At 44.3% G+C, this 18,001-nt stretch overlaps 1 protein-coding gene across 5 annotated transcripts in view; it reads left to right on the top strand.

Annotated features, from left to right (window-relative positions):
- LOC115139493 (cyclin-dependent kinase 19) overlaps nt 1-18,001 on the top strand; it is a 76,851-nt gene that overhangs the window by 39,627 nt on the left and 19,223 nt on the right. For all 5 annotated transcript variants that reach the window (XR_003865117.2, XR_003865118.2, XM_029676972.2 and 2 more), the window contains 3 exons: nt 196-336; nt 12,720-12,777; nt 13,906-14,037. Coding sequence is in view for 3 of the 5 variants with exons in the window: in XM_029676972.2 (XP_029532832.1) it covers nt 196-336; nt 12,720-12,777; nt 13,906-14,037 (331 nt within the window). In the remaining 2 variants the exon portion in view is untranslated. The remainder of the gene's footprint in view (nt 1-195; nt 337-12,719; nt 12,778-13,905; nt 14,038-18,001) is intronic.

The following is an 18,001-nucleotide window of genomic DNA, read 5'->3' as shown; positions in this document are numbered from 1 at the left end:
TAACAATGTGTACACTATATTTCTGATCAATTTGATGTTATTTTAAAGGACAGAAAATGTGCTTTTCTTTCAAAATCAAGGACATTTCTAAGTGACCCCAAACTTTTAAATGGTAGTGTATATTGTGAAACCTAGGTGTTTTCAATCTCTTGCTTGATACATTTCTCTACACCACTCCCTCTGATCTCCTTTCAGCACATCATCAAGTTCCACCGAGCCTCCAAGGCCAATAAGAAGCCCATGCAGCTGCCGAGAGGGATGGTCAAGTCTCTCCTATATCAGATTCTGGACGGGATCCATTACCTTCATGCCAACTGGGTGCTTCACAGGGATCTGGTGAGTAGAGCGTAGTATCAGTGTCCATTTATAGTGTTGCTACACCTGCTCACTGACACCTCAACCACTGATCAAATCAAATCAAACTTTATTTGCCACATGCACCGAATACAACAAATGTAGACTTTATCATGAAATGCTTATTTACAAGCCCTTCACCAACAGTGCAGATCAAGAAGTGTTAAGAAAATATTTATATAGACTGAAATAAAAAGTAATAATAAAAAGTAACACAATAAGAATAATGAGGCTTCCGAGTCAGTGTGCGTGGGTACAGGTTAGTTGAGGTAATTTGTACATGTAGGTGGGGGTGAAGTGACTATGCATAGATAATAAACAGTGAGTAGCAGCAATGCACAAAAGGGGGTAGAAGCTGTTGAGGAGCCTTTTGGTCCTAGAGCCTTTTGGTCCTCGCCGTACACGGCAAGCGGTACGGCAGTCTATAACCAGGGTGACTGGAGTCTCTGACAATTTTATGGGCTTTCCTCTGACACCGCCTATTATATAGGTCCTGGATGGCAGGGACCTCGGCCCCAGGGATGTACTGGGCCGTTTGACTCAACCCTCTGTAGCGCTTTACAGTCAGATGCTGAGCAGTTGCCATACCAGGCGGTGATGCAACCGGTCAGGATGCTCTCGATGGTACAGCAGTAGAACCTTTTGAGGATCTGAGGACCCATGCTAAATCTTTTCAGTCTCCTGAGGGGGAAAATGTTTTCTCATGCCCTCTTCACGACTATTTTGGTATGTTTGGACCATGATAATTAGTTTGTGATGTGGACATCAAGGAACTTGAAACTCTCGACCCGCTCCACTACAGCCCCGTCGATGTTAATGGGGGCCTGTTCGGCCAGCCTTTTCCTGTAGTTCACGATCAGCTCCTTTGTCTTGCTCACATTGAGGGAGATCAGTCTTCACTGATCTGTCCTTTTCTTATTGGTCATTGATCTGAACTGTGATACAGGCTGCTTTTAACCAATAGGATGCATGCAAATAAGTCACTTGTTTGCTTGCATATCTAAGAGCAGCAATGAGTGGTGTCCACTGCAACAACTATCCTAAAAGAAACCCTCTCGCCAACGAACTGAATCCTGTTATGTTCTGGCACAGGTGCTGTTAAATCCTTGTACACTTTATTATTAGAGTTTTAACGCCGTTGGCTGTGGAATAAAGTATCTCGGCTGGTTAATGTTTTCAATTCTACCCACCTACCCTCACCAACCGCCACCACCCAACCTGTACTCTAGCACCCATGTGAGATTTTCTCCCCCACGGTTTTCCCACAGTGTTTTCAGTGGCATGTATTAATGGATTCCAAGGGAAGCCAAGCTTTCCCAACAATGTGACTATGATTATTATTTTTTTTTCTGTCTTTCATAATTTTCCTTCAATTTGCCAGAGGCTGAATGTATCTCACCGGTGAAAGCTTGCGAGCAAGTGAAACAGCACACCTCTGTCTCAGTATATGTAGGCCATCTATCTGATGCAGTCTGGTCAAAAATAGTATGACATTGTTGCCACCCGTAGCATGGAATGCAAGGGAAGCCAGCCCTTGATAAAAATAAATGCTAAAATCATACATGCGAAGCCAGTTTGGATTTGGCTTCACACCAATCACAAGCTAAACGTTATTTACAGAATTGTCCTCCGGTGGCTAGCTAGCTTGCTAAAATTGTCCCTTTCCTAAATTAGCCATGGATGGAGATAGGAATTTGGACATATTTTTTTTAAAAAAATTTTAAAAAAAAAAATATATATTATCTGTCCTGGCCAATGATTATAATGGCGATTCTGATTTAACCATAAATTCATACATTGTGCCCCTGGTCTGAGAGGATGGAAGTTTAATACGTAGCTAGATGTAGTAGGCTAATAACTAGCTGGACTGGCACATCGTTGCCCATGAAAAGAAGTTAGGCTTGCGAGCAAGTCTTTTAGCCAGGTGGCCTAGGACAACAAACACTTTCAGGTTATGACAGAGTCATGAAAGAGAGGAGGATAGCATTGGAGTTTCTGGGTAAGTCCATGTTTTTTTTTCCCTTGCACGCACACAAATAAGTACCATGGACAGCCATATCATATTTTGCTTACGTTGATTGGACTAAGTTGTTTTTGGTATCTTTTAGTTGTCACTATATTAGACTAAACGGAGGAGATTAGATGATGAAATTTTGAAGTTGAAATTATGCTGGAGTAGTGGGGCAGTTCCTGTTTTTTTGTGTGACTTGCGGTAAATCTCTGGTTCTAAATCAGTAGTTGTTTAGTAGTCCGAAAATGTCAAACATTAACTTGCTTGACCATGCTGTATTAAGTCATGTAACTGTTTGTTTGTGGGCAGGTGTTGCTCTCTGGTTTTATGATGAAACTCAGGTGTGGTTGAATTTATTCTGCCACTGTGTCTTCTTATTGTTTCGGCCTCGGGCCTATATATCACGGAGGCAAGGGATAAAAACTAACAGGTTATAGATGAAACAGGACAATTATCACAACAGGTTGTAAATGCCTTTTATCCCCCCTGGCTTGGCTTCCTCAGTGATTTTACCCATGCACCACTGCTGAGTGTTTTCTGGAAGTGTTTTCTGAAAGTGTTTCTCTTATTTGGCTGTTTAAACCTCTCCTCCTTGCAACACTTATCGCTGCAGTTCCTTATTAGAAGCTTTTTTTTTTTGTAGATTGAGATGATTTTTTTTGCTCTTCTGATTGGCTTAAACCCAACAGATTATGGTCTTTCTATGAAAAGGGCTAGGCTATATTACATTATAACACTGAATGACACTGTATACCAACATATAACACCATAAAACAGAAGCATAACACACACACCAACTTGCTTATGGAAAGCCAATAGTTTGTGTCATGCCAGCCAGTGTGACTTGCTATTAGGAGCACCAGCTGTGTCATTACATTGATTATATTGATTAAAAACTCATCATGTATGTGGATGGATGAACAGGTAGTAGAGAATCTAATATATTATAACTCATTGATGCCAGCTGTTTGACGTTCACTCCCTGCACACTAATTGAGTCAGTCAATCGATGTGACTTCCAATTCATTCCGTCGCTGGAGAGGCAGAGGAAATCAGAGAGTGTATCTGCAAATCCCACAGCTACGGGAACCTTATAAGGTCTCCATCAAGTCATCCCCTCTTATGCAATCTCTCTCAGGTCTCCCAGATGACAGCGTCGTGCGATGAAGACCAATGCTAACTCACGTTATATAAATACACAGGGCTCTATCAATCAGGGCCTCAGTCACTGGGCCTACAACATCAGCCTGAGTCGGGTAATGCAGAGATGCAGTTAACAGAGCATGTATGTATTGTAGGCATACTGTTATTAATGGCCTGTAGGCCTACTGTTATGGTGGGGCTCTTTTGGAGTTGAAATCTGATTGATAACATTCAGAGGATAGTGGACCACGCTGTTGTTGATGATGGGGATTGCTAAGCAGTTTATGACATGGTAATAGTGGATTGCTATAATTTTGCTTAGAGATTCTATAGCATAAGCAGGTATTTAATGCCTGGTCAATATATGCGGTTAATGAATCATCCTGGATACAAAAGAACAGACAATGGACTTGTGTGTTTAATTTAATGTGTCTGACCTCAAACACTAATAGAGGCTTGGGGTAAGTCCTGCTGTAGCTGCGTGCCTGTTGCACAAGAAAGCCTTTATCTAAGCAGAGGCCAGGGCTTTCGTCAGTACTACACTCTCAGAAAAAAAAGGTGCTTTCTATAACCTAAAAGGGTTCCTCGCCTGTCTCCATAGGAGAACCCTTTGAATAATCATTTTTGGGTTCCATGTCGAACACAGAGGGTTCTACCTGGAACCCCAAAGGGTTCTACCTGGAACCCAAAAGGGTGCTCCTATGGGGACAGGTGAATAACCCTTTTGGAACCCTTTTTTTCTATGAGTGTACTGTACATGGTCATTTTTCTCATTGGATGTCCACACTCTCCCTAATCTGAGCATCAACTCTTCTTAATAACTATTTTCTTTGCCACAGGATTCATTTCTCAGTTGTCACTTTCTCTGTATTTTATTCCAAATAAGGTTGATGTATTGCAGTTTAATGTGCTTTCTCAAAGCTAGCACTTCCTGCTATTGTGGATAAAGGCCTGTGCAAATTCCACTCTCAAGCTGGTGGTGTTAGGCATTGGGATATGTGAGTATCAGTTTTGCACAATTAGTTTGTTACCCTTTTCATTGTGAACTTGTTCTGAAATATGAAAGTGTCAAGTTTGTTTTCTACTTCGCATTTTGCTACTCATTGAAAAATGCCACAATCCAGAGCATCTGGATATGGGGTGGTTTTCTATCAATTTTTACTCCACAGTAATGTTGGGGGAGGTGTGTTAGAGTTAGGCTAGAGGGGGGAGTAGTGTAGGCAGCATTCCTATATCTACAGCCACAGGGGTAGATACGAGTAACTGCATGGCTCCCTCCTCCGCTCACTTTGCCCGTTATGCAACATGTAGCCTTGTGCTGCGCTGCACAGCTGCAGAGAAACCAGTCTACCCTACCCCTCCTCTCCAGTAAGCCAAGCAGCCCCGCCCCCTGCTCCTGCCTAAATTATGTAACCCACAATAGCCAGAGAAGTTAGATCCCTTCCCCACCATGCTGACTGTAGCTATACTTCAAACCTGAATACTGCAGTAATTCCTATTTCTGCCAGAAACAAATGTTTGAGGTTGAAAATGCCTTAGACAGTCAATATGTACAGGCTGTAGCCACGTTACACTGAGAGTAAAGTCAGGTTTCAGCTGCAGCAAATGGATGTGCTAGGCTTCTCTCTCTCTCTCTCTCTCACACCTACCTGCCTATGGTGGCTCGTTTTCATGATTAATACAAGACGTGCCCTCTGGTGTAATGGACTGTTGTTCATAGCTGGAGGGATCCCTGGCTCCCCGTAGTCATGGAAATGTCAAGGAACAACAGCAACCACACACGAACTGAGAACTGTCCTTTTGTCTGAATATGGACTGTGTGTGTGCCCTCCCTAGGTCTATATCCCGTGTAGAGTGGGCTGTGGCAGGCCTGCGCTGTTACAACTCATGGCGCAGTGTGTAATGGTGTTCTGATAGTACAGTAGAGTGGTTAATGCTTGTGTGTCGAGAAAATAAACAGGTCATTACTTAATCATAAGATATGTAGGAAGAGGAGGAAAAAAATACTACAGCGAACGCAAGGACAAAGACACTGAATTAATAATGGCACTGCTGTATGGTTCCCAGTGCATGTAAAGATAGTGTGCCTCTGGCACTTGCTGGTCTAAAACAGGGCTATTTTTGACTGTTTTTTGACAAACTACATGTTTGTTTTTTTGTGAAAGACGGGCACATCCTTAGGGATTGAATTTTCAGACCCACGGAGGGCTTCGGGATATTTATTTTCCAGTCTTGACCCACTCTCATGAAACCTCCTTACATTTCTGGGAAGCTAAGCACATGTTAGAGTCTAAAACAATCCAAACTTTTGTGGAAAAACTCATCAGACAGCAATATTACCACCTCAATTCAGTGCTCAGTTGACTTTTTCATTGCCCAGTCATCCAATCTCTTTTTTTATGTGAACTTTTTGGTAATTATTCCTCACCTGTATGGAAATATGATCTAGGGTCAGTGAAATGAATTTCTTTAGTCTGAATTTCGCAGTACTTCCGGGTTGGAGCGAGCAGTCGCATACGCACTTCGGTCTGCAGGTAGTATAACTTTTCATTACATTTCATTACATTTCATTATAGTACAACGGTTTGATTTGTCTAATCTTAGCAATTTCTTCTTAGCTAGCTACATAGCCGTCTTTGTATCAAAGATAATTGCGTAATTATCGTATTTCGTCGTCCTAACGTAGCCTACACTGCTATCTGCCCAGCAGCTAGCCAGCTAGCTAACGGCCACCGTCTACCGTATAGCAGCACTGTAGTAACTATTACCCTCAACTGAACGACTTGATTAGTGTAGTGTTAGCTAGCTACATAGTTGTCTTTGCTGTCTTCGTATCCAAGATAATTGTGTAGTTTAGAGTGTGTAGTTTTAGAGTGATTATCTTAATTTACCGAGGTTAGCTAGCCAGCTATTTGTCGTCCTTAACGTAGGAGACACTGCTAGCTAGCCAACAGCTAGCCAACGTCTACGGAATAGAACTTAACAACCCGGTCGCATTCCGCCTCGCTCCACAGGTAGTATCACATTTTCATTTCATTTCATTACAGTACAACGGTTTGATTTGTTTGATCGTAGCTAGCTACATAGCTAGCTACATAGCCGTCTCTGTATCAAAGATAATTGTGTAGTCTAGAGCGATTTTCTAGGTTACCTAGCCAGCTATTGTCGTTCTTTTAACGTAACGTAACGTAATCAACACTGCTAGCTAGCCAGCTAGCCCCCGAATCAACAACGCAGCCACTGCCAGCTAGCCTACAAAGTCAACAACGCAGCCACTGCCAGCTAGCCTACTTCTGCAGTACTGTATCATTTTTAATCATTTTAGACATTTACATTTTACATTTAAGTCATTTAGCAGACGCTCTTATCCAGAGCGACTTACAAATTGGTGCGTTCACCTTAAGACATCCAGTGGAACAGCCACTTTACAATAGTGCATCTAAATCTTTTAAGGGGGGGTGAGAAGGATTACTTTATCCTATCCTAGGTATTCCTGAAAGAGGTGGGGTTTCAGGTGTCTCCGGAAGGTGGTGATTGACTCCTCTGTCCTGGCGTCGTGAGGGAGTTTGTTCCACCATTGGGGGGCCAGAGCAGCGAACAGTTTTGACTGGGCTGCGCGGGAACTGTACTTCCTCAGTGGTAGGGAGGCGAGCAGGCCAGAGGTGGATGAACGCAGTGCCCTTGTTTGGGTGTAGGGCCTGATCAGAGCCTGGAGGTACTGAGGTGCCGCTCCCCTCACAGCTCCGTAGGCAAGCACCATGGTCTTGTAGCGGATGCGAGCTTCAACTGGAAGCCAGTGGAGAGAGCGGAGGAGCGGGGTGACGTGAGAGAACTTGGGAAGGTTGAACACCAGACGGGCTGCGGCGTTCTGGATGAGTTGTAGGGGTTTAATGGCACAGGCAGGGAGCCCAGCCAACAGCGAGTTGCAGTAATCCAGACGGGAGATGACAAGTGCCTGGATTAGGACCTGCGCCGCTTCCTGTGTGAGGCAGGGTCGTACTCTGCGGATGTTGTAGAGCATGAACCTACAGGAACGGGCCACCGCCTTGATGTTAGTTGAGAACGACAGGGTGTTGTCCAGGATCACGTTCATCAGGATCATGTTTTAGTCAATAAGATTCTTGCTACGTAAGCTCAACTTTCTGAACATTCGAGACGTGTAGTCCACTTGTCATTCCAATCTCCTTTGCATTAGCGTAGCCTCTTCTGTAGCCTGTCAACTATGTGTCTGTCTATCCCTGTTCTCTCCTCTCTGCACAGACCATACAAACGCTCCACACCGCGTGGCCGCGGCCACCCTAATCTGGTGGTCCCAGCGCGCACGACCCACGTGGAGTTCCAGGTCTCCGGTAGCCTCTGGAACTGCCGATCTGTGGCCAACAAGGCAGAGTTCATCTCAGCCTATGCCTCCCTCCAGTCCCTCGACTTCTTGGCACTGACGGAAACATGGATCACCACAGATAACACTGCTACTCCTACTGCTCTCTCTTCGTCCGCCCACGTGTTCTCGCACACCCCGAGAGCTTCTGGTCAGCGGGGTGGTGGCACCGGGATCCTCATCTCTCCCAAGTGGTCATTCTCTCTTTCTCCCCTTACCCATCTGTCTATCGCCTCCTTTGAATTCCATGCTGTCACAGTTACCAGCCCTTTCAAGCTTAACATCCTTATCATTTATCGCCCTCCAGGTTCCCTCGGAGAGTTCATCAATGAGCTTGATGCCTTGATAAGCTCCTTTCCTGAGGACGGCTCACCTCTCACAGTTCTGGGCGACTTTAACCTCCCCACGTCTACCTTTGACTCATTCCTCTCTGCCTCCTTCTTTCCACTCCTCTCCTCTTTTGACCTCTCCCTCTCACCTTCCCCCCTCTACTCACAAGGCAGGCAATACGCTCGACCTCATCTTTACTAGATGCTGTTCTTCCACTAACCTCATTGCAACTCCCCTCCAAGTCTCCGACCACTACCTTGTATCCTTTTCCCTCTCGCTCTCATCCAACACTTCCCACACTGCCCCTACTCGGATGGTATCGCGCCGTCCCAACCTTCGCTCTCTCTCCCCCCGCTACTCTCTCCTCTTCCATCCTATCATCTCTTCCCTCTGCTCAAACCTTCTCCAACCTATCTCCTGATTCTGCCTCCTCAACCCTCCTCTCCTCCCTTTCTGCATCCTTTGACTCTCTATGTCCCCTATCCTCCAGGCCGGCTCGGTCCTCCCTCCCGCTCCGTGGCTCGACGACTCATTGCGAGCTCATAGAACAGGGCTCCGGGCAGCCGAGCGGAAATGGAGGAAAACTCGCCTCCCTGCGGACCTGGCATCCTTTCACTCCCTCCTCTCTACATTTTCCTCTTCTGTCGCTGCTGCTAAAGCCACTTTCTACCACTCTAAATTCCAAGCATCTGCCTCTAACCCTAGGAAACTCTTTGCCACCTTCTCCTCCCTCCTCAATCCTCCTCCCCCCCCCCTCCTCCCTCTCTGCAGAGAATTTTGAAAAGAAGGTCGACGACATCCGATCCTCGTTTGCTAAGTCAAACGACACCGCTGGTTCTGCTCACACTGCCCTACCCTGTGCTCTGACCTCTTTCTCCCCTCTCTCTCCAGATGAAATCTCGCGTCTTGTGACGGCCGGCCGCCCAACAACCTGCCCGCTTGACCCTATCCCCTCCTCTCTTCTCCAGACCATTTCCGGAGACGTTCTCCCTTACCTCACCTCGCTCATCAACTCATCCCTGACCGCTGGCTACGTCCCTTCCGTCTTCAAGAGAGCGAGAGTTACACCCCTTCTGAAAAAACCTACACTCGATCCCTCCGATGTCAACAACTACAGACCAGTATCCCTTCTTTCTTTTCTCTCTAAAACTCTTGAACGTGCCGTCCTTGGCCAGCTCTCCCGCTATCTCTCTCAGAATGACCTTCTTGATCCAAATCAGTCAGGTTTCAAGACTAGTCATTCAACTGAGACTGCTCCTCTCTGTATCACGGAGGCGCTCCGCACTGCTAAAGCTAACTCTCTCTCCTCTGCTCTCATCCTTCTAGACCTATCGGCTGCCTTCGATACTGTGAACCATCAGATCCTCCTCTCCACCCTCTCCGAGTTGGGCATCTCCGGCGCGGCCCACGCTTGGATTGCGTCCTACCTGACAGGTCGCTCCTACCAGGTGGCGTGGCGAGAATCCGTCTCCTCACCACGTGCTCTCACCACTGGTGTCCCCCAGGGCTCTGTTCTAGGCCCTCTCCTATTCTCGCTATACACCAAGTCACTTGGCTCTGTCATAACCTCACATGGTCTCTCCTATCATTGCTATGCAGACGACACACAATTAATCTTCTCCTTTCCCCCTTCTGATGACCAGGTGGCGAATCGCATCTCTGCATGTCTGGCAGACATATCAGTGTGGATGACGGATCACCACCTCAAGCTGAACCTCGGCAAGACGGAGCTGCTCTTCCTCCCGGGGAAGGACTGCCCGTTCCATGATCTCGCCATCACGGTTGACAACTCCACTGTGTCCTCCTCCCAGAGCGCTAAGAACCTTGGCGTGATCCTGGACAACACCCTGTCGTTCTCAACTAACATCAAGGCGGTGGCCCGTTCCTGTAGGATCATGCTCTACAACATCCGCAGAGTACGACCCTGCCTCACACAGGAAGCGGCGCAGGTCCTAATCCAGGCACTTGTCATCTCCCGTCTGGATTACTGCAACTCGCTGTTGGCTGGGCTCCTGCCTGTGCCATTAAACCCCTACAACTCATCCAGAACGCCGCAGCCCGTCTGGTGTTCAACCTTCCCAAGTTCTCTCCGTCACCCCGCTCCTCCGCTCTCTCCACTGGCTTCCAGTTGAAGCTCGCATCCGCTACAAGACCATGGTGCTTGCCTACGGAGCTGTGAGGGGAGCGGCACCTCAGTACCTCCAGGCTCTGATCAGGCCCTACACACAAACAAGGGCACTGCGTTCATCCACCTCTGGCCTGCTCGCCTCCCTACCACTGAGGAAGTACAGTTCCCGCTCAGCCCAGTCAAAACTGTTCGCTGCTCTGGCCCCCCAATGGTGGAACAAACTCCCTCACGACGCCAGGACAGCGGAGTCAATCACCACCTTCCGGAGACACCTGAAACCCCACCTCTTTAAGGAATACCTAGGATAGGATAAAGTAATCCTTCTCACCCCCCCTTAAAAGATTTAGATGCACTATTGTAAAGTGGCTGCTCCACTGGATGTCATAAGGTGAATGCACCAATTTGTAAGTCGCTCTGGATAAGAGCGTCTGCTAAATGTCTTAAATGTAAATGTAAATGACTGTATTAGCCCACTTATTTAGAATTTGAAAGAGGAGCCGGTGCCAGTCATTTGGGAGTGAAAAGAGACCCTCCTCGAGGGAGTCGTCATTGTGTTTGCAGATAGCGGTGTTTTGTTGTGTGTTTGAATAATAGAGCTCATTATTACTGGGGTTCCTATAGCAACAGCCCGTATTTGTTGAGCAGACTGAATCGTATGAGTTTGAGATTCACACACACAGACTCAGGGGACTGACAGAAAATGGAAGGATACATGAAGGATTCAAGATGAAATAAACAGTGGGCAGGTAGCCTACTGTTTAACTATAGTCATTGGAACAGAATGATGCACTCAATTGACGATTCGTTTTGGATGTGCTGTGTACCTTTTTACACTCAGACGACATGAATGTGCTGTATGGATAATGTATATTGAACAAAAATGTCAATGATTTTACTGAGTTACAGTTCATATAAGGAACTCAGTCATTTGAAATTAAATCAATTAGGCCCTTGTATATGGATGTCACATGACTGGGCAGATGCGTAGCCTAGGGTGGGCCTGGGAGGGCATAGGCCCACCCACTTGGGAGACTGGCCCACCCACTGGGGAGCAAGGCCCAGCCAATCAGAATGAGGTTTTCAACCACAAAGGGCTTTATTACAGACAGAAATGCTCCTCAGTTTCATCAGCTGTCCGGGTGGCTGGTCTCAGACGATCCCGCAGGTGGAGAAGGTCCTGGGCTGGTGTGGTTACATGTGGGCTGTGGTTGTGAGGCCTGACGTGCTGACAAATTCTCCAAAACAACGTTGGAGGCGGCTTATGGTAGAGCAATGAACATTCCATTCTCTGGCAACAGCTCTGGTGGACATTCCTGCAGTTAGCACACTCCCTCAACTTGAGACATATGTGGCATTGTGTCGTGGGACATCTGCACATTTTTAGAATTACCTTTTGTTGTCCCGAGCACAAGATGCACCTGTGTAATGATCATGCTGTTAATCAGCTTCTTGATATGCCACACCTGTCAGGTGGATGGATTATCTTGGCAACGGAGAAATGCTCACTAACAGGGATGTAAACAAATTTGTGCACAACATTTTTGAGAAATTATCTTTTTGTGCGTATGGAAAATGCTTGTGATATTTTATTTCAGCTCATGAAACATGGGACCAACACTTTACATGTTGCTTTTATATTTTTGTTGAGAATATATTGACGGGTAAATTATTAGATGAAGCAATACTATAACACGGAGGCCATTTTTCTTTGGGCATAAAGCTTTGTAGATGGTGAAAGTGAGAACATCACGGTAAACGGTTATTTGATGTATGTATGTATTCTGCAATTTGAATTGTTGGTACACAGACTGTCTGGCCTTGATTCTAATTTTATGTTTCTCAATGTTTCCGGGTTTAAATTGGCTAGGTGGTTCTGGTATCATGCAGTCAATCACATTGCTATACAGGGCACCATAATATCATGCCTTCCAAAAGCCCCAAAACACAGACTCAGACAGAGAACATTATTATGTCGTTGGAAGCAATGTCCCAAAGGCACAGGCATGCTTCACCGCCATGGTAGACCTTGATATCAACGATCAGTAGAATCATTGATGGAGCAATCTTTCACCATAATAGTTTGACCTCTTTTTTTGTGTCTTTGGCAGTATGGAGGTCAAGAGCGTAACTTTACATTCCATGTGGCATGCTCTGCCTCTGTTATTTGTGTGTTACACTGGTAATTGCCCAAACCTCCTTTCTAAAAGTCATTGGAAACGCATGGCATTTTTGTCTATTATGTGATAAACCTGTAAAGTGAATGTAACCTTATTTCTATGTTGTGTTTTCTTAGTTGGACTTGGAGCCTCTGAGGCTTCCCTGAAGGCTGAAGCACACGCAGAAGATAGTTGACTGTTTGTCTCTCTCTTCTTTAGAAACCAGCCAACATTCTGGTAATGGGGGAGGGCCCAGAACGAGGACGGGTGAAAATTGGTAAGATGGGCTAAATGTACACACTGAAGTCAGTACTCTGTAGATGATTGATGGCGCGGGCTGCTGATTCAGTGATTTTTAAAGGCTTAAACTTGTCAGTAAGTATGTTTTGTTGTCAGTAGATTGACAGAGATAATGTATGTGTACTTATATGATTTGTATTCACATTTGAATGGGAAATTAAATGTGATCAAAACAGCTGAATGATGTGACCGTAGATCAATGAGTTTGTTGACTTGACTGAGAGTACAATGGCTGTAGCGTTTCACCTTCAGCCAGCCTCTGAGAGGGTCTCTGAACACAGGGGGCAGGCAGAGGGGCTTTAAAATGGCCACATGACACTGATGACACTATTGCATAACCTACTCCCCAGTGTGACACTATTCTGGGATGATGTCACAGGTCTGCCGTGCCGGATGGACTATATTTATACCCTAACCCTGAGAGTCTAGTGTTAGTGCTAAGTTGTTATTATTAGAGTCACAGGACCCCCTTGGTGACCGCAGCTCAGGGATGCTTGGGTGTCGATGACCGCGTGACATCCACCAGACCACCAAACTTAACTTCGGGTCCTGCACAGACACAGAAGACTTACACCGAAGACCATAATAGGGAATTACCTTTCCTTAAGACTACAGAAACAAGAACTTCCCATGAGACTACAGATATAAGAGCTTCCCATAAGACTACAGACCATGACAGACTCCAGGTTCTGTGCAGACCTGGCCCATAAGATGACTTATTGACATAAACACCAGCCACACAGTATATTTTCATTGGATTTCAATCCAAATATATATAGATTTGATTTGAATAGCCTGCTCTTGTGAGAGAGAAGAAATTCAAGAGTGGTGGCTTTGACAAGTTATACATTGCCAACGATATGACTTGCTCAACAGAGCCAGGGATCATCCCTGATACCAAACACTACCCCCTTCGCGGAAATACCAGGTATACTTGAAATACTTGTGCTGCTAGTCACTATCAAGTCTCTTCTGATGGGGCTCTCCTGGCTTAAGACATGGAGAATAGAGTAGCCTTGAGTTGAGCTCGCCCTGTTTTTCATAGTCATTCATTCACGTTGATACTATGTTGTCTTTCCCCCACTGTATCTTATTCACCTTTTAGCTGACATGGGCTTCGCCAGACTCTTCAACTCTCCTCTTAAACCACTGGCGGACCTTGACCCCGTCGTGGTGACGTTCTGGTATAGGGCCCCTGAGCTGCTGCTAGGGGCCCGACATTACACCAAAGCAATCGGTGAGTAATTTGCCTTAACGTGAGAGGTACATGGAATCTGTTTCTGAACTCTATATTAATGTGGATGCTACCACGATTACGGATCAACATGATGATGAGTGCGTAATGATGAGCGAGCAAGTTACAGATGCACAAAGATCATGCCCCCAAATATGATATACAGTTGAAGTTGGAAGTTTACATACGATTAGGTTGGAGTCATTAAAACTCATTTTTCAGCGACTCCACAAATTTCACTCCACAAATGTCTTGTTAACAAACTATAGTTTTGGCAAGTCGGTTAGGACATCTACTTTGTGCATGACACAAGTCATTTTTCCACCAATTATTTACAGACCGATTATTTCACTTATAACTCACTGTATCACAATTCCAGTGGGTCAGAAGTTTACATACACTAAGTTGACTGTGCCTTTAAACAGCTTGGAAAATTCCAGTAAATGACATCATAGCTTTAGAAGCTTCTGATAGGCCAATTGACATCATTTGAGTCAATTGGTGGTGTACTTGTGGATGTATTTCAAGGCCTACCTTCAAACTCAGTGCCTCTTTGCTTGACATCATGGGGAAATCAAAATAAATCAGCCAAAAAAAAATGTAGACCTCCACAAGTCTGGTTCATTCTTGGGAGCAAGGTACCACGTTCATCTGTACAAGCAATAGTACGCAAGTATAAACACCATGGGATCACGCAGCCGCCATACCACTCAGGAAGGAGACATGTTCTGCCTCTTAGAGAAGAATGTACTTTGGTGCGAAAAGTGCAAATCAATCGCAGAATAACAGCAAAGGACCTTGTGAAGATGCTGGAGGAAACTCGTACAAAAGTATCTATATCCACAGTAAAACAAGTCCTATATTGAGATAACCTGAAAGGCCGCTCAGCAAGGAAGAAGCCACTGCTCCTAAACCGCCATAAATAAGCCAGACTATGGTTTGCAGCTGCACGTGGGGACAAAGATCGTACTTTTTGGAGAAATGTCCTCTGGTCTGATGAAACAAAAATAGAACTGTCTGGCCATAATGACCATCGTTATGTTTGGAGGAAAAAGGGGGAGGATTGCAAGCCAAAGAACACCATCCCAACCGTGAAGCACGGGGGTGGTAGCATCATGTTGTGTGGGTACTTTGCTGCAGGAGGCACTGGTGCACTTCACAAAATAGATGGCATCATGAGGTGGGAAAATTATGTGGATATATTGAAGCAACATCTCAGGACGACAGGAAGTTAAAGCTTGGTCGCAAATGGATCTTCAAAATGGACAATGACCCCAAGCATACTTCCAAAGTTGTGGCAAAATGGCTTAAAGACAACAAAGTCAAGGTATTGAAGTGGCCATCAAAAAGCCCTGACCTCAATCCCATAGAAAATTTGTGGGCAGAACTGAAAAAGTGTGTGCGAGCAAGGAGGCTTACAATCCTGACTCAGTTACACCAGCTCTGTCAGGAGGAATGGGCCAAAATTCACCCAACGTATTGTGGGAAGCTTGTGGAAGGCTACCCAAAATGTTTGACTCAAGTTAAAACAATTTAAAGGCAATGCTACCAGATACACTCAATTAATATGTAAACTTTTGACCCACTGGGAATGTGATGAAAGAAATAAAAGCTGAAGTAAATCATTCTCTCTGCTGTTCTAACATTTCACATTCTTGAAATAAAGTGGTGATCCTAACTGACCTAAAACAGTTACATTTTACTAGGATTAAATGTCAGGAATTGTGAAAAACTGAGTTTAAATGTATTTGGCTAAGGTGTATGTAAATTTACGACTTCAACTGTAGGTATGATATTTATGTCCCTGTGCTGCGTTTGTTGCCTTCCTTTTAGACAGTATAAAACAAATAAAACAGGGTTGGGCAAATAACTTTGAAACGTGTAATCCATAAACCTACTAATACATGAAGGAATCAATTCAAAACGTGCACATATAAAGAAAAGGGTACTTCAACCTTGTAATCATTCATTTTCTTAGAATTTGCTCTATATAATCTAATTATCAATATAATCAAACTAGGCCTATGATATTTCCCTAAATAGGCCTAGCTACTCAAACATCATAATTGGCTTTAGCGAAGGCTGTGCAGGTTCATTCATTTTCAGCACACGCTGCGTTTTTTAAACAGATTTTCACCGCTGTTTTGTCGGCAGTCTTTCCATCGATTGGAGGAGTATTAGGCTATAGTGATCGGCACCAAAAGCCTATGTAAAGTCTGTATCAATAGGCTACTAGTTGCATTTTTTTGAATATGAGAAGGAACTATGACTGACCTGCACTGCACACAGGAAAGTGTCCAGACAACTGTGAGCTGATTGACCAGTAGGTTAGGTATGAATGTTCTGAAAGCATAATCATTGGAATACAAAACCCATTGATCCCTTTTGGGCTATCAGCAGAACAAAAGTATTGTTGAGTCTGTGAGATGGTGCACTATTAACGGCAGTACCGCTTTATCAAATGTACATATTTTAGGCTGCGGCTGCGCCTGTGAAAATATTTTCTTTGGCAAACAAATCCAAAATTGCAAAATCGAATGCTTCTGAGTGAGAGTCACCTAACTTGCGTGTTTTTTCAATAGGCTATGCATAGGCTATTGACTTAGTTGTTGGATGCGCATTTGGTATCCAGCTGTTTCGTTTGGCCTAGTTATATTGTCGACCACCCAGGAAATATTTTTCTGAATGACAGTCAAGTGACAAACTGCAGTTGTGATAAGCCTATAGCACATGATGCAAAAACAGCCCGTGTGGAAACCGGTGTTCGGGAAGAATGTCCAGAATATATTTGTCTCGTTCGTTGTCAGTGACGACAGTTGTGATCCAATACCATTATATTTGTGTTGATTATCTGCTGTTGTCTGCTTGATTTGCAACAGGGTCTAGAAGATTTAACAGGGAAAGCATCAAGGTAATGAGTTCATGTTTTCATACGTTTCCGTGCGTCGGATTGGACAGTGAGTCTAAGCTATTGCGCGAACACCCAAGGAATGTTCCTTTCTGTCATTCAGGACATGTATTGACAACAGATGAGTAGCCTAGTGGGCTTATAAACAAATGATTTGGTGAATTTGGATGTTGTAATTAATGATGATGGTGATAACCCAGTAACAGATGGACTCCGATCCCTTTAATCATAGAGGGTATTAATTACTTTGTCTCTAAAATCACAATGTTTCCATTTCTATTGTCACGTGACACAGAATATTTGTTGTTGTTGAAATGATCAAATGACTGCCTTTTACCAGATCCAAATATTTTAGCATGAGCTCATAAATTCAGTAGCCTATGCCACAAAATATAATATTCTGCCCATATGAACTAATTGATTTTAGGCCATAGCCTAAAGAAGATCTAGCTATGTGATTGAATGAAAAGCCGCAAATAGACCAGACATTGTTTTCCATTCTTTAATAAAAGGCTCATAAACTGACGCAGGCAACTGAAACAGCTTGCTTCAGTTTCCTTGCCAAATTGGCTTAGAAGCAAACTCTGTATCTCGACAACGTTATTTACCATTCATTTTTATTGGACACAGCATAATCTGAAACACAAACAAAACAAACTGCAAATGCGTCCACAAGCTTGATGTAATCATTGCGTGTTAGGAATATGGGATTAAATACAAAACTAATTTCTAAACAGCAAAACAGATATGTATGAAAACACCCTCAAATAAAAGCCGACATTCTATACTGTCACCTCCTATATGTATGTGTACATATAGTATATATATATATACACTGCTCAAAAAAAAATAAAGGGAACACTAAAATAACACATCCTAGATCTGAATGAATGAAATATTCTTATTAAATACTTTTTCCTTTACATAGTTGAATGTGCTGACAACAAAATCACACAAAAAGGATCAATGGAAATCAAATGTATCAACCCATCGAGGTCTGGATTTGGAGTCCAAATCAAAATTTGTGGAAAACCACACTACAGGCTGATCCAACTGATG

This window comes from Oncorhynchus nerka, linkage group LG13 (assembly GCF_034236695.1).
Source record: "Oncorhynchus nerka isolate Pitt River linkage group LG13, Oner_Uvic_2.0, whole genome shotgun sequence".
NCBI classification, from domain to species: Eukaryota; Metazoa; Chordata; class Actinopteri; order Salmoniformes; family Salmonidae; genus Oncorhynchus; species Oncorhynchus nerka.
Note: the sequence above shows the minus strand (reverse complement) of the source record. Positions and strands in the feature narration are given on the sequence as shown.